This window comes from Acomys minous, assembly GCF_964271855.1.
Source record: "Acomys minous genome assembly, chromosome: 1".
Lineage (NCBI taxonomy): Eukaryota > Metazoa > Chordata > Mammalia > Rodentia > Muridae > Acomys > Acomys minous.
The window spans coordinates 6,777,501-6,803,477 of NC_140483.1; the positions used below are offsets into that span (position 1 = coordinate 6,777,501).

The 25,977-nt window shown below is 42.3% G+C and overlaps 1 protein-coding gene across 1 annotated transcript in view; it reads right to left on the reverse strand.

Moving 5' to 3' along the window:
- The window catches only part of USH2A (usherin), a 683,333-nt gene that overhangs the window by 231,832 nt on the left and 425,524 nt on the right, over nt 1-25,977 (reverse strand). Inside the window, exons 39-40 of the mRNA XM_084773188.1 lie at nt 8,449-8,599; nt 7,736-7,878 (exon numbers count right to left, since the gene is read on the reverse strand). Of these exons, the coding sequence (XP_084629314.1) occupies nt 7,736-7,878; nt 8,449-8,599 (294 nt within the window). The remainder of the gene's footprint in view (nt 1-7,735; nt 7,879-8,448; nt 8,600-25,977) is intronic.

Consider the following 25,977-nt stretch of genomic DNA (forward strand, 5'->3'; position numbering starts at 1 on the left):
AAAGAGCGGTGCTGCGTAGTCTGCAGTTATGTGACCCACCATTGAGGGTCTTCTGTTCTTCATTCTCCTGAGACCAGGATGAGTGAAGGTCAGGAGGGAATGGCTAGCTATCCAGAACTGGGGCACGGGATGAGGTTGGCAGCAGCGGGTGCTTCCTTTAACAGTCTGGGGTTGCACATAAAATACGCTGGGCTGACCTGAGAAAGAATATTGCCGTACATCCCAAGACTGCTGGACCTGGGTTAGCACAGCTGTGAACGCTGTCAGCTTGGCTCACAGGAGCCATTTCCTGACCTCCACTGGCTGCTCTTTCAGACCATGACCATCTTTTCTAGTCTCTTATTTAACCAACCCTGGGAAATTGGTTTTTTTGAAATCCTGATCACAATGAGTGGTGTGGCCAGATTAAAAGGATCTACTTAAAGTTTTAATATTCTAGAATGTTCCAGATAGGTGGTATGTGTGTGTATGTGTATGTGTAAAATCTATTGAAAACGATTACACAAACACCCACCTGTGTTAGTGGTTGGCAACTGTCAGGTGTTTAGAGTCTCTTGGGAGTTGAGATTGGCTGTTTAACACCCACGTGTGGAAGTTACCAAAGGATCATCTTACAAACTCCACAGATAACTTCCAAATGTGGATAGTCTGGGTTTGTTTGATTTGGTTTTTTCGTTTTTTAAAGACAAAAGAAACTTTTTTAAAGAAAGTTTTGAGGTCATCCCAGAGACAGCGTAAATTAAATGCCAGAGGAAACAGATGGTTACCGTCAAGGGTTCTGGTATAGAATCTCAGTAAAGATAAGCCCATCGCAGTAAGGCAGCTGTGATAAAATTCCTTATTAATTTCTTAAACTAAATGTAAGAAAAGCTAGAAAGAGATGATTTCTTGTCACTTCTATGCGTACTTTTATCTGGAGGACATAAGGAATACTGCAATTGGAGACTAACTTTACAAGAGCAGCCTGCTGTATGTGCTCAAAGGGGATTCGAGGGAAACTGAGGCCAGGTGCAGACAATTTTCCTTTCCCTTCCATCAGTCCATCATTTTAAAGAAGTTTCTGTTGTTCAAATAGCTTAAACAGATTCATTCCATGTTAAGATTATAAAATAGGAATAAAGGCAACAATAAAATCCTTGCCCTTACTAGTTTTGGAAATGCAAGGATTTGGTGCAGTGACCTATGCAAGGGAAAACACGGCATAGAGCGACAAACATGCGGAGGCTTTTATTCTTAAGTTTAGAGATTTATGGAACTCTCGTGGCTACAGAGATGGCTCAGAAGTTAAGAGCACTTGCTGCTCTAGCACAGGACCTGAGTTTGATTCCCAGAACCCACCTGGACTCTCACGTCACTCTGTAATGCCAGTTTGAGGCTTCCAGGCGATCCAGCGTTCGCTCTGGCCTGCATGGGCACCAGCATGCATGTGGTACACAGATATACACAAAGCAAATTTTATGAAATGGACAAGCATGTAACCAGGTAAAAGTGTAAAACAACAGGGTGGCATGCAGTCCTTAATATTCAGAGCAATCGGGGACCGTATCTGGGGCAGTAGGAATAAAATGACCATGTGCGCACTTGAAATCTGTAGTCCGTATTTTTTTCATCAATGAAACATTATTACTGATATAAACACTTGCTAAACTTTCTTCATAGGGGGAAATCTAAGTAAAGTCTAACCCTCTACCTAGGGTCCCAACAGCAAATGGGGCACAGTTCTGGCAAAATTCACTCCAGGGAGCAATGAATTTGCTGGGCTTCCTCACAAAGCAGAGGTGAGGTGGTGAGGCGGTGAGGCGGTGAGGCTTACTTACAGGAGTGTGCATGCTCTTCCCACAACAGGCTGAACCCAGAAGCCTTTACCCAACAGGAACAAGAGTGTCTTCCCATAGCTGCAGAGAAGGAGCCTCCCTTCCTTAGTTTGCCCAGCCTACATCCTACAAGCCCCTCCCCTAGGCCACGAGTAATTAAGCCAGAGCTGCTTACACATGGCAGGGAGTGGCTGGAAACTCAGCCGAGGGTCTTGTGACTCCAGCCTCCCAACTCTTTCATGAGGGGATGTAACAAGAAACCCAGCTAGGATACCGCCTTTGAAATGGGGGACCAGACGAACGCTCGACCCAAGTTTAAAACATTTCCACTTTCCTGTGCACAGGTCTCCCTTAAGGCTGTTGGTTAAGGCCTCACCTTGTAAGATACACTAATCATAAACAAATAGGTTTGCCGTGCGATATTAAGTTTTAAATTGAGGCACCCCAGGAACACACATTTATGTAATAGTTTGGGAAGTCTTGCTCCAGAGGCACACTGAATAATACCACACCAAGCTGAGTTCCCCCTCCCTTCCCTCTCACGTGACTCAGGTTAGAGTCTAGCTTGCCAAGAGGAAAACAGGGAAAGGGTTTTCCACTTGGCTTTCTCTCCTGCCAGAGTCTCCGTAGCACCCACTTGTAAATAGTGTCCGGTTTGCTTTGGAGACTCTGTGGTTACAGGGCTCTCTCATGTGGCAGGAAGGTCAGGAAGGTCGTCGCCTAGGCACCCAGAGGCCTATCTCTGGCCATAGAGAAGACTAAGCGAATTCCTGTGCGCCTCCTGCCCCTGCATTGCCTCTTCTCCCCTCCTCGTCCGTGGACACCCTGAACGCTTCTCCTCACTACTCAGGTGTTGGGGGTGACTTTCCTTTTCCTTCCTTCCTCTAGACCAGCTGCCATGAAGGAAATCTGAAATATTAAAGAAAAAATCTTCCCTCCCTCCCTCTCCATGTGCGCACGTTTGTACATGCGCGTGCATGCGTGTGTGTGTGTGTGTGTGTGTGTGTGTGTGTGCACAACACAAAGACAGGATTTGTTTGGTTGAGCTTTCATGACTTTTAATCAATGCAGGAGCCCCTTGTGGGTGGCACCATTCCCTGGGCCGTATTAGAATGGCTCACCGGGGAGTGGCACTGATTGGAAGGTTTAGTATTAGAAGTAGTAATAGTAGGAAGTGTGGCCCTGTTGGAGGAAGTATGTGTCACTGGGGCTGGGCTTTGATGGTTTAACAGCCTATGCCAGGCCCAGGCTCTCTGTCTGCTGCCAGCAGATCAAGATGTAAGCTCTTAGTACTCCAGCTTCATGTGTGCTGCCATGCTCCCCACCATGATGACAACGGACTTTAATTCTCAAATAAGAGTTGCCTTGGTTGTAGTGTCTCTTCACAGCAATAGAACACTGCCCAAGACAGGAGCTGGTACCTGGAGCTGGGGTATTTCTGCGACAGGCCTGACTATGCTGTTTGTTGGGGGAATATGGAAGATGACGTTGGGACTTTGGACTAGAGAGGCAGGTGGACGCCATCTTAGGAGGAGCATTGAAGATGACACTGAGAGTGACGCCAGGGCCCCAGCTCAGAAAGTTTTAGAGGGGATGATTTAGTAAGTTGCCTGGAGACCAGTTTTAAGTTATTTTGGCAAAGAATATGGCTGTTTTTTGTCTTTGTCCTATAAATCTGCCTGAGGCTAAATTGAAGAGTTTGGGTTTAATGGTGTTAAAAGAGATTTCAGGACAGCCTAGTATTGACAGTGTCCCGTGGTTATTACTGATCACTCTTATGTAGACCTATAATGGAAGGGACCAGTTTAGACAAAACGAAATAGAATTTGATAAAATATCTATGTGAATCTTCAGAATAAACTGCTCAATTTGTAAAATGTTATTTAATAACAGCACTTAAAGTTATGCTTAGAATATGTAAGTGTCTGTTGGGATAGGGGTCTGAAGAAATGGCCGAGCAGGTAAGGGTGAATAATATTATTCTTTCAGAGGACCTCACTTTAGTTTCCAGCACCCATATTGGGTGGTTCCCAACTGCCTGCAACTCCAACTCCAGGAGGCATCCTGTGCCTGGTGGGCACTTGTGTTCACCTGCAAATATTCCCCAACACACAGATGCACAATTAGAAATAAATCTTTAAAGGTATATAAGTGTGAAAAGTTAAATCTCAAGTGTTGGGAAATGGCCAAATTCTTGAAAATATCTGATCATTAAATCATTTGTTTGGGGTTTTGTTTTCAGGTCAGCAATGGCTTTTAGGAAGCAATTTCAATTTCATTAGTTGATCTCATTGTTTGTGTGTGGTTGCAATTCTGACAAACTGACTAAAAAATGCACCTAAATATTTCAGTAAAAACATAAGTTAATATTTCAGTCTCCTTACGCAGAAAATCTTTATTAAAATAGATTATCCAACTCTTCATGGTCTAGAGTTTTTCTTCTAAGGCAAAGTAGAAGGACTTATTTTTGACATGGGCCTGGATTGCGGTAGGAAAAGCCCATCTATTATCATATTTAAACTGAAGTTCACAGAACTCTGCCCCAAACCACAATCTTTACATTCGTATATTATATACAGAACAGCTGTCAACAAATGAGGGCTCTAGAACACCTGCAGTCCCAAGAGGCACCATTATGAGTGGCTTAGAAAATGTCTCCATTTTTGGAGGGATAGCTTACTTAGCAAGTACAAGGACCTGAGTTTGGTCCTCAGATCTCATGTTAATAAAGTCCGGATGTGGTGCCATGCCCTTATAATCCCAGCTGCACGGAGGCAGAGGCAGGCGGAGGCTCTCCAGCCACAGCCTTGGCCTACTCGGTGAGTTCTAGGCTAATGAGAGATCGTCATGAAGAAGAGTTGAAAGCCCAGTTAACCTGTGGGCTCCACATGTATGCAACACACACACACACACACACACACCAGAAACTATTTTCAGCTCCTAGGTGTCTTCACTCTGCCCACTATGCTAAGGACACTCATCTGAGTCTGAAGTAATCACTACATACTTTTGCATATGTTTTTTGTATTTATCTGGCTGCGCCTGCTTGAACAGCACACTGACAGAACTGGCTGCAACAAAAGTCTTTTATTGACACCTGTTTAACAGGATTTAAAATATTCATAGGAAGGGTGCATTATTTTTATTTGGCATCTTCACCCTTGACTTTTTAATAAATGCATGGAACTGGATATTGGCAGTACACTGATGTAAATGATAAATTACTTGAAAAAATACATTAAAATGTATCACAGCTTTTATACAGAGGAGCTCCTCTTCACACCCTAGAACCGGCTTCTGAGGTTGCAGCTCATTTCTGCCTGTGTCTCTCTGGTTTCAGATTTTTCACAGGTAAAAGATGCTAACCATATTTAACCAGAGGCTCAAAGAGACACTCTCCCCAAAGCTATACTTCCCACATTCATTTATGACCCACAGATGTGTGCTCACTATAGGATCATAGAATCTGGACACATAGTTATCTCTAGTTTAATCATAGATTTTTCATCCATTAGGTAGGAGGTTTCGCCTTACCCATGTGAACCACATGCTCCTGGGTCTAACACAGTCTCAGCAAGGAAACTCACTTCTTGCCTACGTCTCTCTCTCTCTCTGGTCCCACAGCCCTGCCATGGGTGACCTACCCGTCCAACAGGTAGGTCTATGTCTGTGACCAAAAGAAAGAGTCTCCTGCTGATGGCAAAGAACTCAAATATGGGCATGAGAAGACTTCTCTGCTTCATCCTGTAAGAAAATATGGGAAACCTCCACTGATAACTGCCAAAGTTGAAGTGCAGCTCTGGCAAGGATCTGTCAGCGAGAGCAGCTTTATAAGCCATGCTTTGTAGCCTTGACAGAAAAACTGCTTGTGCCCCATGCCAATCACTCAGCCTTCGTCAACTCAATCGCACATCCTTTGAGAGATGGCATCCATCTCCACTGACAGCCAAAATATATAGTATACCGCCACAGTGCCCTGGGGTGAGTGAGCATGGGAGCTTGCCTTGCAGGGCCATGTGGCTACCTTCCAGCTCTTTGCTAATGTGTGAGACTTGGTGTACATGCAAAGTGAGGGAAGGGACGCTTCATTCATCTCAGGCAAATGTTTAAACAGAAAGGGTGGCTGGTGTTTTGAGTCATACCCAATCGGTAATTGAATGTTGCTTGTTCTTAGGGAAAGAGCAAAACAGTCACTCTACAAGTTACCAAGATGGTAGGGTCTCTTCATAAAAATTCTAACCACATTCAGTATACAATAAAAGCAACATAGTAAGAGGTGGTGGGAGGCCAATTTGATCAACAAAGGGGGCTGTACTAAGGGGTGTACTGTGCAGCCATTTGGACTTTTTTTTTATATACTACCCTCTTACCTGTAGACAGCACAGCATGGCCACCATTCAGTAAGGGCTATGAGCAGATTGCTGCCAAGAAGATACCAAGACAAGGAAATCCTTTTCCCTTCTACCTACCTGGCACTCAATTGAGCTGTCACCTCAGCAGTGGGTTAGATAATTATTTTTAGTTAATCTTTATTGAGTGTCACCAAGCATTTTATTTTTAAAAAGAAGATTAAGCATCTATCTTCATTTTTAAAAATGTCTCTTTAAAAAAATCTATTTTGAGTGTGAGCTTTCCAGCCCATAAATCTGAGCACCATGGTGACCATGGTGACCATGGTGTCTGATTTCCTAGGGCTTGTGCCACGCTCTTCCTAAAGGCTGCACATTAAGGGGTCTTGGATCTTGGACACATTTCCCTTCTGCCCTGGTGATAATTGCAGTGGCACCCTGGGATAAAAAGACATTTGACACACCCTTGTAAATTGTCTACCATGATTCCAGGAGTAAATAAGAATTGGAAGGAATGGAGAAAAGGTTTGTATTGTTCATAATGGCATTTAAAAAATAATGTAAACTTTAAAATAGAAATGTTTTTCATTCAGACACATTTTGTGTCTTATCACTATATACTTGAAGTCATTATGGTTATTACAAAAATTAAAATAACCTATTTATTACAAACTTCATATTGTTTTAAATATTATTATACATTTATGTTGATGGCTACCTTTTGTGAATGTCACTCCTGTTCCCGTTGGCTATAAAACCAGAATGGCAAATGTGCATTGAGTGACATCATAGACACCTGTGATTAAAAGGCTGGACAGGATTAACCTCCAAACCTCATTGTTCAGAAATAGCATCGCCCTTCACTGAGTAGTTTGATTTCATCCCCAACTTTATTAAAAAACAACAACCAAAAATACCTGTCTTAGTATGTTTGTATTTGTAGACGTAGTTAATGTAAAAGCAAACATTATAGCTATGTATTCATTTCCTAACTGTAACTAATTATAATTTTATTTTCAACAACAACAACGACAACAAACCTAAAGAGTTCCTTGTTGGGGGAATAAGGCAGACTCCTGTTTCTGCTGCCCACCGTTCCTTGGGCTCTACCTGGAAGCTCTATTTTGTGCGTATGTCAAGGTAGGATGGTGTCTGCTTGCAGTGAATGAATGTGTGGGCCTCTTACTGCTCTCACGTCGCAACCCTACATTTCACCTCTGCCTGCACTCCCGAAGTTCTCCGAAGCATGTCACACTTGGCCAAGGTGCAGAAGACCACAACCTTTCCTTCTTCCTTCTGTCTCCTGAATGACAGACTTCTTACTGCCGTGCCACACCTGGCTGTGACGTTTCCTTCTGTCTGTCTCTGGGTCCAACCCCCCATCCCTCTGGGCCCGTATTTTTCCTTGTTCCCCAGAGACTGGCCACCACTGGCCTCTCTTACCCTGGTGGAGATACTGCCATTCTATAACAAGACACGTGGAGGGGCTTGCTTCCTTGTTTTGAGAACTGTAAGGGAGTCAAGGACCCCCACGGTAGGTGACGTCTCACTTTGTGCAGTTGGCCCACTTACTGTCCTCTGCGGTCATGAGTGGAATCCACGCGCTGTGCGCGCTGCCAAAGCCGTTGGTGGCAACCAAGCGAAACTCGTACACCGTGAACGGCTGGAGATCTCTCACTTCATAGTGTAACAATTCAGAAGGATCAGGAAATAATCTATGTGAGAAAGAAATGGCCAGTAGGAAGGTTTACGTATTCAAACAAAACAAACAAACAAACAAAAAATCAGTCCAATTATACTGCAAAAAGTGTTCAGACATACTGGCATAGACTTAAGTACTATTAATTTAGGCCATCACATTATATCTACTTCAGAATAAATAGCCACAAGGACAGAATTTGTTCTCTTATGTTACTGAAGACAAATTCTGGTTGCAAGGACAGTGGCTGCTATGAGGGCGTTACAGGGTGGTCAGTGCAGACCAGCTTATAAGGTCAGGTCCATGCAGGGTGTGACACAAGCTTACGACTGTGAGAAAGTTTTGCTTTCCATGCTATAAAAACAAACACTAGATTTTTTTTGGGGGGGGGAGCAAAGCAAACTTATACTCCCTAAATTGCTTGCTCATGTTTTACTTTGTTTGAACTTTTAAAAGATACCCAAACATGCTGCAAATAATAACAGGCCCATCCTTCAGTTCTCATTTTATGAGAAGAACCACTTTAAGATGCGGACATTGTACAAGCCACCCCACAGGAAGAGCCTCCGCTTAGCGCAGTGCTCACTCTAGAAGGCCGTGGGTGGAGTGGCCAGGCCTCATCTGGAGCTGGTATCTGGGAGAGCCTGGAGCGTTGTTGCGAGCTGGTGGAGACCAGACAACCTGAAGACTGGTTGGCGTGGCAGCTGCAAGCCTGGGAGACAGAGGGCCATCTGGAGCTGTCGGGAAACACAGATGAATTAGAGCAGAGAAAACGGCGGGGGACATATGCTGGGTGGAGGGGAAACGTTCCGCACACTGGAAAAACTGCTCCTCGGGATCAACAGCGACGTTAAACACGGTCCATTTCATTTAACATTTTCGGTCCTGAAGCTCTGCACTTCCTCCCTGTTTATCTCCACAATGACGTCAGCGCTTCAGGTGTGAACGCCAGAGCGCAAGATGAAGGAAAGGAGCAGGTCCCCACGTGTACGTCTGTTTATCTAACTCAAAGTGCAGAGGAGAATCGGTGAAGCAAACATGGAGTGCCTTTAATTTAACCCTTTCCTAAAGCAGACTGAGCAGCAGCCATCTTGGTCTTACTCCTCCTACTGATGTCACCTGTGGTCCCCTTAACTGTACCTTCCCTTCAGAAGGGTAAGGAGTTTGCCAATGTGCTTCTCTGTGAAGAAGACATATTCCAGGTCTCGCGTCTTCCCAAGAAAACAGGAAAACTAAGCTCCCTCCTTATCGCGTCTCCCACAGTCTTAAAGCCTTTCACACTACTCTGTTCTCACTTGGAACATGGCTAAATATTACCAGTCAAGAGAACACATTGGCAAGTTTCTGTGAGGCACAGTAGGCATGAGTAAAAATAAAGCCTTTTCTATAAAAATTTTTTTGACAGGATTATTATGATTATTTTATTTTTCCAACAATTAGAATTTGCCTCAATCTATGATATCATTTGGTACAAAATTTGTCAGAAACTCAAAAGCAGATTAGACAAACCGAGCTCTAGGTTTCGGGACGATCATCAAATGACTGTGGGCCTACGTTTTCATAGCTTTAATCCAGGGATATTTTTCCTGATAGGCACAAAAATCACAGTATATGTATGAACAGAGTACTGTGCTTTGGAATATTGGAATCATCATCATCATCATCACCACCGTCACCATGGTTCTTATCATCGTTGTTATTGCTACATTTGAGCTAAACTTCCCTTAGCATAGTTTAATTACTACTATAATATTATTTACTAATTCATTTTATTTAACATTACTTACTAATATTGTAGTAATATAATATTATTACTATAATGAAAAAAATGAAATATTAGGATGTGCTTTCAATATATATATATATATATATATATATATATATATATATATCTTTGTAAAAATATGTTGGTTTTATGTGCTTTACATCGTGGGAGACCCTGCCTGAGAAGATGAGGCTAATGAATGGGCAGTGATGAGAAGGGAAGAATCAGATTACATGTTTCATCAATCTTCAGTAAAGGCTTTGAGTTCATCAATAATTCACTCACTTGTTCAATACACACTTATGGAGGCTCTTCTCTGTGTTAAGTAGTGTTCCTCCCACGGAGGGGAAGCAGCACCGAGTGAAACAGGCAGCAGCCCTGTGGAACTTGTGTGTAAGTGGAGGAATTAAGTGATAAAAAGAGGTAGGAAGGGATTGTAGATGATCAGAAGCATGCAGCGTGGAACCCTGCGAAAAGCCTACAAAACAGGAAGTTTATTGGGAAAGATGGTCGGTGCTGAGCCTGATAACCTGAGCCTGACCCCCAGAACCATGGGATGAAGGAAAGAATGCACCCCTGTAAGCTGTCCGCAGACCTCCGGGTGTGTGGGCCTCCTGCCACCCCATGAGGAAATAAATGTAAACAAAACAACAGCGTGTGACATGGATGCACATTGGAGTACAACGGAGCGTGCGACTTTACTTAATGGAGAATGTTTTAGACAGCTAGGAAGCTGGCAGGAAGGGCATGCGATCACGTGAGCTTTGCGCAGAGGCTTTAGGGAGTAAGAGAGGTGGCCAGGAGGATGTCTACGAAGAGGAATGGAGCCTCTGAACAGAAGAAAGCCACAGAGCAGGGGAAGCGCTGACAGCATTAACAGAGAGGCGGAACGGCCAGTGTGGTTGGAGCAGAGGGCAGGCGGTGGCCAAGGGCTTCCTCCTGAGTGATATTCAAAGTCCCAGGAGGGGCTTGGGGTCTCCTTCCAAATGGGGCAAAGTGTTTAGTAGAGACAATGGACCAGTATGATTAAAAACCTACAAGTACCACCATGTGGGAATGAGGACGGGGGATGTGAGGTGACGTGGACATCAGGCTTTCAAATAAGCCAGGCACAGGGTGACAATGGCTTCCACTCCAGCAGTGATGATGAAGGTGGAGAGTCAGGAACGGGCTGTTGGTAGACTATAAGGAAGTGAGGGCAATGTTGATGTCGTCAGCCCAGGCAACTGGTAACAACACTGCTGAGCCGAGAGGCATGGAGGAGGCACAGGTTATGGGGGTGATACAGCTCTGCGTCTCAGCCATGAAATGCACCATGCGTGCACTGTATGATCTTTTCTTAAAAGGCTGAGACTTGTGAAATTTACTAGGAACTGAGAGCAGAGCAGCTGAGTACAGAGAGGTCTATACTGTGGGCCCAGAAATTTTCCCATAATTCAGGGAGTGGGAGAAAAACTAAGAGCCAGTGCCCAGGAAGGAAATTTCACCAAAGGAGAAGAGACAAGCTGGTCACCTATGCCAGACACTGCCAGGAGGAGATGCAGTCCAGAGAGCTCGTGACATACTGCTGAGAGAAGTTTAGACAGAGAACGGCGGTGGGCCATGGACAGACACGTGAGCTTTGACAACCATGTTGAGGGAGTTCATTCTAAAGGGAAGTGATACACAGTAGTGACATCCTAGATGTCAAGGCAAGGTCGATTTGAAAGCCTGGCATCACATGGGCCTACGTGATGGTTAAAGTCTCCACTTGAGGTAATTAGAATCATCTGGATGGTGGGCCTCTGGGTCTGTGTGCAGGCAGTTATTTTGACTAGGTTGATAACAGGGAGGATCTCCCTTTAATTGTAGCAGGGCCACTCCCTGGAGAGGGACCTTGGACTATACAAAAGGGAGTAAGCCGAGAGCCAGCATACAGTCACTGCTATCTGCTTCTTGGCCGTGGGTGAGATGTGGCCAGCAGTTTCAAGCCTTTGCTACCTTGACTTTCCCCACATGAGGGACTGTGCCTTGCACTGTGAGCCAAAATCCACCCATACTCCCTTAAGTTACATTTGCCAGGGTACTGTCTCACGGTAGCAGGAAAAGAAAACAAGCTCAGTTATTGTAAGAGTACGCCAGAAGTCTGTGGGGGATAGGGGGTAGGTAGAAACATGAGAGAGGAAAGAATAATTGACAGAGCACAGCTCTTGTGTAGAGACAGAAAGACAAGCCGGTGCCAAGCACATGAGGGGACAGCCAGGACGAGTGGTTGAGGAATAGAGCCAGGATACCTACAATGACAGTAGAAGCAAGTGCACACGCTGAGGTGCAGGGAAGTGTGTCAGCTTGTGATTTGTAAATGGCTAGATCTTCCCCGCCCCAGTGCTGTTCCTTTTCTCATGGAGCAAATCCAAAGCAAAGGATTCTGGAAATACCAAAGTGTAATGGTGCATTTGTTGTAGGATATTTGATGACACTGTGAACCCTGAGATTGTGCTATTTTACTGGAAAAAAAGACTGTCTTTAGTTGCAGTGTGGCTTGGCCTTAGCACACATCTTTAATCCAAGAGCTTTCAGCTTGAATATTGTGAACAGCGTTAAATTAAGTCAACCATGGGTCAAGAGGTAGAACAAGCAACAGTTGACAGGAAGTGAGAACAGGACTGTTAAGGAAAAAAACAGAGAGAGGAAGTCAGAAGGATGGACTGAGAGATGCACAGGGAGTAGAGGGGAGGAACATTCAATCTGAAGGAGGCTGTTCAAGGAGGTGAGAGAGGGGACATTCCTTCTGGGACATCTGCTGAGGAGGAAGGCCAGCTGGGTGCTTTCTCTGCCTCTCTGAGCTAGCAGGCTTCACTCCAGCATCTGGCTCCTGGGTCTTTATTGGTAAAAGTCAATCAAATGATTGAGATTTTGTTGAAAACAACATTCATTAGATGTCTGAGGAAAGAGGAAGCCGGAAGAAGTAATTCTCTTGGTGAGCGAATGACATGCCTAGAAAACACAGAGACAGCTGTGTGAGACACACGGTTCAATCACAACTTCAAATCTGTGGTTGGAAGGACAAGGACATTCATTACTAAGGACTTTTGACCTGAAATTTTATCTGTGACCACAAATAGTTTAAATCAAGGAAGATATGTATCTTACTTGATACATATCCTTTAAGCAGCTTTTAACAAGGAGCATACATACAAAATGAGTGCTACAAAACAGGCAAATACATACCCAGAATAACATAAAATCATAACCCTTATCATTTTTATCTAATTCTTCTATATTGAGGAATATGCCACTAACTGAATTCTGAAGGAATATTTGTGTGAAGTCATCAGCATGAAAAAGAAAATCAGTGACACGATGCGTACTGAAATTCCTCTGTGCAGGAAAATGACAGCACTACAAGGTTTAGAAGGAAGTACCTAGAGTCGCCTGTAATCTGGAGGTGTCACATCGTCTCTCCTGACCCACTAGGAAACTGCATGCTCATCAATTCTCTCTCACTTCAATTATACAGAACTGCAGCATGTTTGCCAAGAAATGGCCTTCTTCCGTGATTTCTGCACGACTCTCCCTCCCAAAAGCCTGCTTTCTGTCTGCTTAGCCCCTTTTATCCTGGGCCCATTTCCTCGGAGGCTCCTTTGTATGAAAGCAATAAGTGGGAGCCAGTCATAACTCCAAGCCTGGTTTCCAACAGGAGTACCCTGTATCTCTCTGCCTGATATATTGTCCCCAGGATACCATGTTGCTCAAAAAGCTTCTCTCGAGTTTCATATGACCCTCACGGGGCAAACACGCTATAGACAGCCTCCTGAATCAACACACCCTGCCCAGTAAATACTAATTCTACATGGCAATCGAATAAAACAGCTACCCCCAGCTATAAATCCACAGAAAGGGAGTTTTTAATAAAATTTCAAATTCAACCTTCTTTCGAAGGCAAAAAAGAGAAAACAGCAGGCCATAAATAAATCACACACAGAACGAGTCAGTATGGTATAATTTTGAATACATGATTTTATTAAGCTTTAAAAATAATAGACTTTTGGACCTAGCCTTTAAAAAATATTCAGCCCCGCCCCCCAAACAAGACAGGTGACACATGACCTCAAGCCTCTCTCCTTATACATTTATAGAACTCTATGGGATGGATCCACATAGCAAATGGAGGACTTGTTCTTCTTCATGTACATGACTGCTAAGTAGTCAGAGCTAAAGGCAGAAGGGACAATCAGTTCTTCATGGTTCCTTTATACATCAGTTCTTTATTCCAGCACCTCTTTCTCTCTCCCGTGTGTGTATTCAAATGACGCATTAAGGTGCTAAAGAAAGCTATGTTCATTCTTATTAAATTAAAATAACTCATACTTGAGTCATCAAACATGGAGAAATGAAGGCTGCAGTCACCTGAAAGCTTTCTTCCCACTGCCTAGCGTTCTTAACACTGGAAGGCACTATGCTTGCTCTTGGAGGAGAAAAAGTATTCAGCAACAGTCCCCAGATGTGATCTTTGGGAGGTACGATAAAGACTGCCTGGCCAAGGCATGCTCATTGGTGCAACAGTGAGAGAAGTGTTGTGGGGGTAACCAGGGCAACCAGCCACTTTCTGATTGGATTTAAGGCCTTCTACACAAGCGGAAACACATCTAAGAATCTGTGGCTCGATAGGCCACAGGCTCAAATGGATAACCCACCACTATTATTACATAGCAAATGTAAGTGAGCAACATTTTAAACTGACTCCCAATGAGGTACTGTGATACCCACAGTGTATTGCATCCCTCAACCTTCATCACAGTAATGTGAAAAATGCATGATCTCAAGCCACACAAAATCCCAGCATGGAGAGAGGAGGTGAGCATCAGTCAAGTCCCACCCCTAGTAAAAGAGCTATTGAGAACAGGAACAAATAGCTGCTGAGCAGCAGGCACCAGTAACTGATAGATGCTGAGCAGCCAGAATCAGGTTCTTTAGGGTATGGTCGCTGGTAAGTCGCCCACGGTCCTGTGGAAGGCCACACACCCTAGAATTCGTCGGCAGCAACAACTTTCCTTGATGGGTTTGTAAATGTGACATTAAATTCTATTCTGCATTGGGGTCTTGCTTTGGGAGGGGAAGGCAGAACATGTGCAAAGAAAGACTCAGTTATCAACTTGTGTGTTAGATAAGACAGCAACTGACGACACAAGCAGGAAGCATGTAGTCAGTACACAGGATGTCTGAGGGCACTGGAGGGTTCTGGAGTTCCACAATGCCACAGCATCCTAAGGACTATGCATTACTTAGGCAGTGCCATGGGTGTCCTAAGGACCACTCATTCCTTAGACACTGCCATGGGCATCTTAAAGACCACACATCACTTAGGCACTGCCATAGGCATCCAAAGGACTACACATCACTTAGGCACTACCACGGGCATCCTAAGGACTACACATCACTTAGGCACTACCACGGGCATCCTAAGGACCACACATCACTTAGGCACTGCCATGGGCATCCTAAGGACCATACATCACTTAGGCACTGCCATGGGCATCCTAAGGACCACGCATCACTTAGGCACTGCCATGGGCACCCTAATGACCACACAGTACTTAGGCAGTGTGAAGTGGCTCCACTATTAGGATCTCTGCCTAATTAGGGTCTCCACCTCACCCCAGTTCAGGCTCCACCACATCTTCCTGTGCTAGTTACACTCAGACCATGGTTTCATGCTGGCTCTGCCAAAATTCTGACTCTATCCTCAACTTCTCCCTGTGGTATAGATTAGAGGGATTTAAAAAAGTTATGTAAATTTTTCTGTTAACATAAAAGAAAACCATAGTCTTTTATCCATATGTACTCCTAATAAACTGATAGGTAACCTGGCACCTGTTCAAAGCCACGGCCAGAAAATGTCCCCATCACTTTCTGAAATAGCCACAGAGAAGCAAGGATGTTTAAATTGTAGTTTTCTGAATGGAAAATTAAAGTTCAGACACATAAACTAAGTCATTGAGTCATGAACAAATTGAAACAGAAGGCAAGACTCGATTTCCAGTCACGGAACCATATGTCATTTAAAAAGATATTAATTATGGGCAATGTGCAGATGTGCTAACAAATGGACAGTCAACCTTGAGCGCAAGGATGTGCAAACAGAGCCGCAGTGAACAGTAGCAAGTAGACTAGAACAGATTCCACAGCCACATGCAGCCCAGCGGAGTTAAGACTTTGAATGCATCCTATGAGCCAGGTTCTTCAACATAATCATTTTCAATCCCCAGAATTATGCTCTAAAAGCATAGACTTATCTTTTTGTAGTGTAGATGAAGAGGGCAAGGCTAATAGCAGTTAAATACCTAATCTCAAATCACAAAGCTGGCTACTGCAGAATAAGAATTTAAGGCTTCTAGCTTGGGGACACTGCTCTAATTTTGCGTCATTAAGCCCCCTGTGACAGTAAGTGCTTCATAATACAGAACAAGTACAACATATATTCAATAAATATAAGATGCTACCATTTACAATACTGAAAAATTAAGCTTCAATGAAGGCTGAATTTTTTGTTCAAATCAGATTCTTTTTTTTTTAAGATGTATAAGATGTATTTCTTTATATAGTATTTGGTCTGCAATTGAGCTAGCGTGCCAGAAGAGGGTGTCAGATCACATTACATTATGGATGCCTGTGAGCCACCATGTGGTTGCTGGAATTGAACTCAGGACCTCTGGAAGAGCAGACAGTGCTCTTAACCTCTGAGCCATCTCTCCAGCCCCCCCCCCCAGGTTCTTTTGATAAAAAATAATTACCTACTCTTACTGTATGGTTCTGAGTTTTTGTCTGTCTGTCTGTCTGTCTACCTCACTGAGGGTGCCATACCCACAGAAGCCAGAAGATGGTGGTAGATCCCTTGGAACTGGAGATACATGTTATTTTGAGTCACCATGTGGGTGGTAGAAACCAAACCCAGGTGATCTGTAAGAGCAACCAGTGCTCTTAACCACCAAACGGCGCCTCCAGTCTTAAATCCCACCAGCAAACAGGATTTCTTGCTCTCATATCATCTCCTTACCACAGCAAGTATTCTGCTTCCTTACCTAGGAACCTTCCTGAACACCAGCAAGTACTTCAGAGACTATAGAATTTCAAAAAGGTCACATGGGAGGAGTAGGAAAGTCAGAAGTTCCAGGAGAAGCCATTGGGGTTGCCATGATATGTTTTGGGGTCTCTTTCCACATGTGTAGAAACTGATGTAGAAAAAGGATGCACTACATACATGAAGGCCAAAGCCTGTGTTTTCACACGTGTCTTCTTTGTCTTAAGGACCTGAAGTCCTCCATCAGCCCATGCCGAAACTTAACTCAGGTCTGGCTAGTACTCGTTCCAGAATATTCCAGAGCAGCAGTAAGAATAGCTACCTCAAAGAGACGTTTATGCTGTTGTCTGTTTTTAAACTGGTGCTAATCATGAGATAACACTAGCAGTTAAGTCCCATAGTGCTAAACAGAATGTCAGGCCTTTTCTGTGTTAGATGTAACAGAAAATTTTAAAATGACCAGTCAAATGAAAATAAATTATTCATACATAAACTACTTAAAGATACCCATTGTTAACTACTGATGATTTCCTATGGAAAATATATAATATTTGCTACATTAAAAATAAAAGAGGAGTACTTACATATTATTTTAATGAGGTTTGTTTACTTTATTATATATGGTGAGAACTCCCTATGCCATAAGTTTTTGGTTTTTTTCTTTTACTATTTTTTTGGAATGTCATCTTATTTATTACATGATTTTTGCTTTAAATCATGGATTTTTTTTTGATCTTCCAGACAATATTTTCTTATATGGAGACTATTCCATCTACAAAACCAATGCCATTGGGACTAGAACAAAGTTGTTTTCAGTATTATAAATAATATCCTGAGTATACCAATTAAGGCATCTCAGGATAATAGTTTTCAAAATTGTTGGTTGACTAGGAATGATTGTCATTATCACTTCAAATTCTTATTGACTAATTTCAATCTAGAAAATTGATCATATTTAATTCCCATCACTAAGCTATGATTGATTCATTTCCTCATAGACTTTTCAAAATGAATATTTAAGTGTACTTATATATACATATGTATAATCATTCAACTCTCTCTCAGAATATTTTACTGTACAGTTATTATAATATATATGTGTAAGATAATTAGATATAATCTATGGAGAGCATATATAAAAATTTTAGTTTATTTTATTTGTACATGGGTGTGTCTATGCATGGGTATATGTGCATGTGAGTGCAGATGCAAACAGATGCCAGAAGAGGGCGTCAGACAGCCTGGAGCTGGAGTAATAGGTGGTTTTGAAACCACCCAGTGTAGGTTCTGGGAACTGAGCTGAGGGACACTGGAGGAGCAGAAGGTAATCTTAACTGCTGAGCCATCTCTCCAGCCTCAATCCACATATACAACATTTTGAAGTTGTGAATGCTTGAAGAGCATCTGCATTATGCCTGGAGCACTTGTAATCTGTGGTCACCTACAAATAATGAGGGTTTCGTGAGCTGGACCAAAACCATACAGAAAACAAGAGGCAGTGGCAAAGCTGTGGTGAACAACAGCTGTGCGATGAGACTTAGGGGAGTAGGATGAAAAACCAGTGGCCCCTGAGATCCCATCACCGTGACGGCTCTCTGGCCCTCTGCAGGAGCCTCGTCCCTAAAGATATTTCAGAAGGCTCACCTAGCTCCGCAAGAAATACAGCAATGAAAACACTACCAGGAACCAGGATTACTAATGAAAGAAAGCACCAGACAACTGTGTTATAAAACCCAGACCAACAGCAGCTGTTGTCACCAAGGAACTTTGTTCTGAGGGTCCTGGGAGCCAAGGTCAAACAAGCCGAACACCCCGTGGGCAGCCAGCACAACTTTCAGTGATCCTGAGACCTTTTCATTCCGTAGACATAAGATGGATCTAAAATAGAACCTGAATTTTAATAGTTTCAGTTTTTAAAATATGAGGCCAATAAGCCAATAGAGCTTTCTGATTTCTATGTAACAACCCTTGTCACCAAATGAGGAAAACACACCTCACTACTGAAGGCTACATCAGTGACATTGTTATTCCATTAGTAAACACATACAAACTCATAGTCCTAGTTTAATAGCAAATCCCTTTTTCATCCCAAATAAAGTAAAATGAAACCTGAATAACCCTGATCCACTGCAAAATTTCCTGCAGATCCAGGCTTATCCATCAAAAACACGCCAATGCCAAATCCTAAAGGAAAAGCTCAAGGTGGCCTGGCCTTCAGTCCTCTGAGAGCAGGAGACTCTATGTTTATTGTTATAAACACAACTCTAAAAACTCATCAAATAATATTATTTTCCTCAATGAAAACTAAACAAAATTCAGAGTTTGGTGGAGTTTGAATTTATTATGTCATGGCTATTAACTAAGCCCACAGTGTAAATGATCCATTTGCCGCCCTTTCTTAAGTGCTGTCATCTTGATTTTCATTGATACAGATGCATGGAAGTGCCCATGCTAACACTGGGTACCTTTGTGGGCCTTCTGCACACTGTCACATTTCATCCTCATGAGGCTTCTATGTGGGACCAGTGAGATGACTTAGTGGATAGAGGAGCTTGCCATCAAGCCTGATGACATGAGTTCAAGGCCATGACTGACAAATTAGAAGAAGGAAACTGATTTCTAAAGTTGTTCTCTGACCTCCACATGCATGCACACATATAAATAAACTAACCTACAAAGACATTTCTTTGAACATTCTGTGGATGCAGTAGGTGGAGTTAGGAAAGGGAAACTTGTAAGATTAAGGGAGAGTGTGTACCCAGATGAATCTAGCCACTGCCTGCCAAATCCAACGTCTTGGTTTTTTGTTTGTTTGGTTTTTTTTATTCTATGAAGTCTTACGAGATTAGGCCAAGACAGTGGGGCCTTCCTCCTCAGTGGGTTAAACACCTGATGCAAGCACGAAGGCCTGAGTTCAAGTTCCAAGCACCCATGTACAAAGCGGGCATGGTGGCCTGGGTCTGTAGCCCCAACACTGGTAGGGATCAACTTGGGCTGCCTGGCCACAAGCCTGGCTTCAGGTGTAGTGACAGACCTTGTGACAAGGGACTGAGGAGACGGTGATAGGACACTGGACACTTCTTCCAGCCTCTGTGTATATGAGAGCACACTTAGGTGGCCATATACCATGCATTCCTACACCACACAGATCAACACAGACAGACCGACAGATACACACACACACACACACACACACACACACACACACACACACACACACATACAGATACACACACACATGCCTAACAATAGCTCTGTTGATGAAGAAAGCATATACGTATAAGAATTTAATTTAAAAAAATAGGATCTCAGTGACAGGATGAATTTCATTAGAGCATATTCATGAATAAAACCTGAAGTTGGTTCAACACTTGCACTCAGTTTCTGATTTGCTGGGATTATATCTCCACTGGGAACTGAAAGAGTGCAGCAACATTTCTGAGCTCAGAGAGTACAGCCTCAAAATTAGCACAAATTATCTGTCAGTGCTAATATGGACACAACGGGCACATCTCTCACCTGGCTCTAGTAATTACTGTTTTGTGATATGGAGACAGGGCCATGTATTCACTATGAGCTGTTTAATTAGAATGGAAAAGAAATGAGGAAGTCCCCAGTTACAGCACATAACAGGAATCATACAGAAAATGGGGGCAGAGGTGGCTCAGGACAGCAGAATAAGAAAATGGCTTTGAATGTTAATTGCTCTGGATCATTTTGTGAAAAACAATCCACTTTCCCCAAGCATTGGTTGGATCAAGCACTCATTCCCTCTCTGCCCTTTTTTTGTGATATGAAAATGAAAGTCTTGTTTCTGATGATTCTTAGAGACAATCTAGTGCACTTGTCAGCTTGGAAACATCAGGCACACGGAAGGCCCCTCCTTTCACTGGAAATACCCCAAAGCTGTGGAGAATGTAGGGTTTTTGAATTTCATTAGAGGCACTATTTGTTCAGCTACAGAGTAGAACTGTCATATTGTCAGACTAATTAGTGGCCCTGATGGGGGTGGCCAGAACACCCACAGGAATTATTTCCCTGTTTCTCAAATTACCCAACCAATTTTGTTCTTTTTCCTTACAGACCTTGCCTTGGCTAGATTCAGAGAGTGGACTTCAGTCTTTGGTTTTGACATGTGAATTCCTCTTGGTATTCCTAAACACCTACCTTAGTATTACTATTATTTCAAATACTATAATTACAGAATTGCTATTTTTTTGCACTTGATTATCTAGTTATTTGAGTACCTCTTGTTTAAAATCTACTGTATTTTGGGAAAATAATTAAAAACTATAGGCATAAGGTTATTGTGTAATTCAAATGCTGATTTATGTATCTCCTATATCTGGCTGCAATCCTTGTTCTGAGAACTTCCTGTCTCAGTGTTGTGTAAAGACTGCTCCCCTATTGTTCCCTAATATGCAAATAAAGCACTTTACAACCAATTGCTGAGCAGGGGAGAAAGTAGGGCCGGACTTCCTGCCAGCCAGGGAAGGAGGAGTTAGAGGAGGAAGTAGGGGATTCAGCCATGGGAGAGGTCCAAGAGGTGTCAGGAGAGAGAGAGAGAGAGAGAGAGAGAGAGAGAGAGAGAGAGAGAGAGAGAGAGAGAGAGAGAGAGAGAGAGAGAGCTGGAACATGGAAAGCTACAAAGTGCAAATATCTCTGGGATGAATGGTGGGAGCAAAGCAAATTAGCTTACAGGGTTAAGAATAGAGTAATAACTGCTCAGTTCTTATACTGGGAAGCTTGTTTAAATAATATAATAGAGTCTCAATTATTTGTGTGATAGCCGGGTTAAGAGAGAAACTGAGAAACAAACCAAGTTATATAAAAATAAACTTAACAAAAAAACACATACAAATATTAGTTGACTAATTTCATTCTATTTTTAATTTAAATACTGTTTATTTACTTGGGTTAAACAATAGATAGAGGTGCGCATCCATATCACTTCCTTTAGAAAGGGGGCATTTAAAATATATTTAAGTTAAAAATTGTTTTAGATGATAAAATAAAAAATTAAAAGAGGGCATTTAATTAATCATACTTTAAAAAATATTTCTAAAATGAAAACAGCCACATGAGCCTAACTTAGGTAGGGAAACAAAGACACTACTACTGAATTTTAGAATAACCCCTTTTATCTTACCATTGAATCTGTTGGCTTAGCATAGAATCTAGAATTAAGTCATTTTTAAACCTTTTAAAAGCCATTTTTAATGATTGTAGGACCAGAAGGACTTGCTTTAAGAATCATCGTAACAGTGACAATCATTAGTCCAACGTTCAAGTTCATATCTGATTACTCAGCTAACAGTGTGGTCTAGGTGTGAAAGACTCAGGCCATGTGCAGAATATCGCTTTCACCTGATTGTGCCCGCCCCCATCTCTGCATATTTATTGGGATATCCATTCCTTGGTGACTGCAAGAATGGGGCCTGGTAGGTGCCTAGGTCCAGGATGCCTCTTAAATCTGTTCAGTGTCTATATGAAGAGATCCCAGACCAGTCTCTAGTCTTTTCATCATGGAAGGTTAAGGGGAGCAGTTAGCTCCAGGACCCCAGGAAACACGCTTAAGTTAGTGGTAAACCATTCAGCCCAGGGCATTTTGCCACAGCAGCTGAATGCACAAGGAAGGGAAGCCTCACCTCCAAGGTCATACTCTTCCCATTCTTTCTTAGGGAGGTTACAAACAACAGTGAGCAGGAAGAAGTGAGGACACCAAATGACTTCCAGGTAATGATTTCAGCTCAAGGGTCATAGAGCTGGAATCAAATTTTAGAATAAAGAAAATGACAAATTCTCAGGATGAGCATGTTTTCAAGAATGCATAAGATCTTGAGTTTGACTCCCAGCTCATTTGACAGCTGATTGTATAAACAGATGGATGTAAAGAAAAAAATGTGTATTCAGGGCATTATGATAATTACCTCTAGCAATTTAGCCTCATAATTGTTACTTCATACAGCACTGGTACAGGCCACATATGGAAATAAGGAATTAATACTAAGGCATTTTATTTCTTTTATGTATAGATCCTTGGAGAAATTAGAAGTCTAAAACCAATGCATTTTAAAAAAAGATTTATTTACTTATTGTGTATACAATGTTCTGCCTGTATGTGTTCCTGCCCACCAGAAGAGGGCACCAGATCTCATTATAGATGGTTATGAGTCACCATGTGGTTTCTGGGAGGAATTGAACTCAGGACCTCTTAAAGAGCAGCAGTGCTCCAAGCCATCTCTCCAGCCCAACCAATGCATTTTTGCTAAAGTCCTTTCTTTAGTCTGTATGAGAATTCCAATCTAGCCACAAACCCTGATACTGACCACGCTGTGCTGCCTGCAAGATTTGCTAGTGTAACAGTGGCACAAAACTCGTGGGAACAACCAACAAATATCTGGTTTGGCTTAAGGCCCACACTGAGAGATGGAACTCACACCTGACACTGATGGCTGACCAAGAATCTGAGAGCAGGCATCCCAGGGACCTAGCATAAAACCAAATACTACTGTTATAAACAAAAACAGCAATAAAAGGACACCTAAAGAAATTCTGCTATACTCACAGACCAGTGCGTTGTTCAGCTACCATCAGAGATGCTTCCTCCTGTAGACGATGGCAACAAACACAGAGACCCGCAGCCAGACAATATGCCGAGAGTGAGAGACCTTGGAACAACCGGCCATAAATGGGATCAAATTCATCAACTCCCTTTACTTTGTGGAAAAGGTGATGGAAGGAGTGTAAGAGCGAGGGAGATGGAGGACATGAGGAGAACAGGCCGTCTAAATCAACACCAGCAAAGCTCATGTGACACAGGGCCTGCACGGGTCTGCTGCAGGTCCTCTGCTGTGTATATAATGGCTTCCAGTTTACCATTTTTATCAGATCCCTCAGTGCAAGAAGGCGTGGATTTCTGATTCCTGTGGTGTCTCTTGGTCTCTTTTCTTTCTGCTTGTTTTGTCTACTTTTGATGTTAGTTTTTTTTTATCTTATTATATTATATTACATTATATTTTATTATTATCCCATAGAAGCCTGTTTGTTTTCTAATGAGAGGCATACAGGGGGCGGGGCAGATCTGGAGGGGAGGGGAAGAGATGAGGATCTGGGAGGAATAGGGGAAGAGCAAACCAGATTAGGATATATTATGTGTGAGAAAAAATGTTCATTTTCAACAAAAGGGAGAAATCATAAACAGACAAATAATAAGCAATTTTCAAGAGAATTTAAAGTAAAACATTTTTTTCTTTTAGATACGGTCTTGCTATACAGTCCAGGTTGGTCTTAAAACTCTTTATATTCATGTTTCAGCCTCCCAAGTGCTAAGAAGAAAGCATTTGCCCCCTCACCTGACTAAAAGAATTGCTTTCTATTATTACTCAAGCTTATTTACCTTGATGTATTAAATTTTCCACTATAATGCTATAAGGTGAGCATAGCAGCCTGACCCGGAAGAACATGTTCCTGATTCCCATGAACGTTCCAATATAGAGTGAGACACTCACTAGCCATGCCCCCCTGGAGGATTTATTTCTAGAGCTTTATCTTTCTTTCTTTCTTTCTTTCTTTCTTTCTTTCTTTCTTTCCTTCCTTCCTTCCTTCCCCCTCTCTTTTACGTTCTTTTTAATTTATTTTTTGTTTTTTTTCTAGACAGAATTTCTTTGTGTAGCCTTGGCTGTCCTGGAATCACTTTGTACAGCAGGCTGGCCTTGAACTCACAGATATCTGCCTGTCTCTGCCTCCCTGAGTGCTGGGATTAAAGGCATGCACCACTGCGCCTGATTTTCTAGATGTTTCTTAACCTCAGGAATCTACTGTCAGCAGAATGTGGTGCATTACTTGGGCTGTGGCCACCTTCTCACTTACAGAGGGCAGGACCCTGAACAGAACGCAGTTGCCACAGTCACTGTGTCACATTCTTCTAGCTATAAGAATCACCAGCCAGGGGACAATCATGAGAATAATGAGTTCTACACATGTCACCTTCATAGTGACTTGGCCATCTGCATTTGTCTCGTTTGAAGCAAGTGTCTTTCCTGTCTTGTTGGGTCTAAATTTCCGAATGAGATTCAATATTTATCCTATCTCAACCCTAATAGGTTAACTTCTTTATCTTGATCTAAAACGATCTTATCCCCTAACCAACTAGGCTTGGTTGTAAAACTATACTATCTTGTCTTCAATACCCCTCAGAGACTTGAGAAGGAATAAAACTTAAATTACTGAGTGAACCAGCACATGGTTCTCCCTGCTGTGTGTAGTTTGTCTTATACATGTGTAATGAAAGAAAAAAAAATTAACAACATTGAAGCTTTCAAACAACAACAACAACAACAAAATAAATGTTTCCCATGCATGAAAAAAAAAAAAAAAAGAATCATCAGCCTTAGTCTTCCTGTGGGAACCCTGTCATTTCTTCCCATTTGCAAACAGAAACCTTGAGGCTTCACATGATGGTACAAAGCACTCAGAGTCATACAGAGGACAGGAGCAAACATTAAGATTTGAAGCAGACCCTGTGGTTTAGAAACCAGGATGTTGATGATAATAACTTGCTTGTGTATGAGTGTGTGTGTAGGTGCTGCAGACAGAGAAAGCGTGGCACATGGCATATTCACGGAAGCCATTTTCCGATATTTTCTCCCCACCACAACCTATACTTTCGTCTTTTCAAAGAAATTAAGAATTCACAATTTCTTTTATCTGGATTGGAGAGATGGCTCAGCTGTTAAGGGCTATGCTTACAACCAAAAACATACAATTGTTTTTTCCTAAGAAAATAAGAATTGAGAAAAAAAAAAAAAAGCTAAGATAACTCAGACCATTTTCCAGGCTATACGCCTCATGCCATATGAAATTTAGGTTTAATATTTTGTGGACATCTCTAATATAAACTTAAATCTTACAGATTTCTGAATAGGCGGCAAGCGCTGCTGACTCCCACTACAAGACAGCATGTCGCTGTCAGACACAGTTATAGAAATGACTGTATGTTTTATTAAAACCCTATTTTTGTGTGTGTCTGTCATGCTCTCCTTTTTATCTAAAACCCTAATTTAGTTGTTGTTCCCTTAGGTACAAAGTACACAGTTCATAATTCATTTGATATAAAATGTCACTTTAGATTCTTACTCTTCTTTGATAAACGAGAAAAAACATGTACATTTCAATTTCCTCAATGCCACACCGACCAGGAGCAACCCCCTGTTGTGCTTCTCAAAGACCTTTGGGTTAAATTAAACATCAAGATTCAGAAACTGTGGGGAGGGGATTTCTAAGACAGA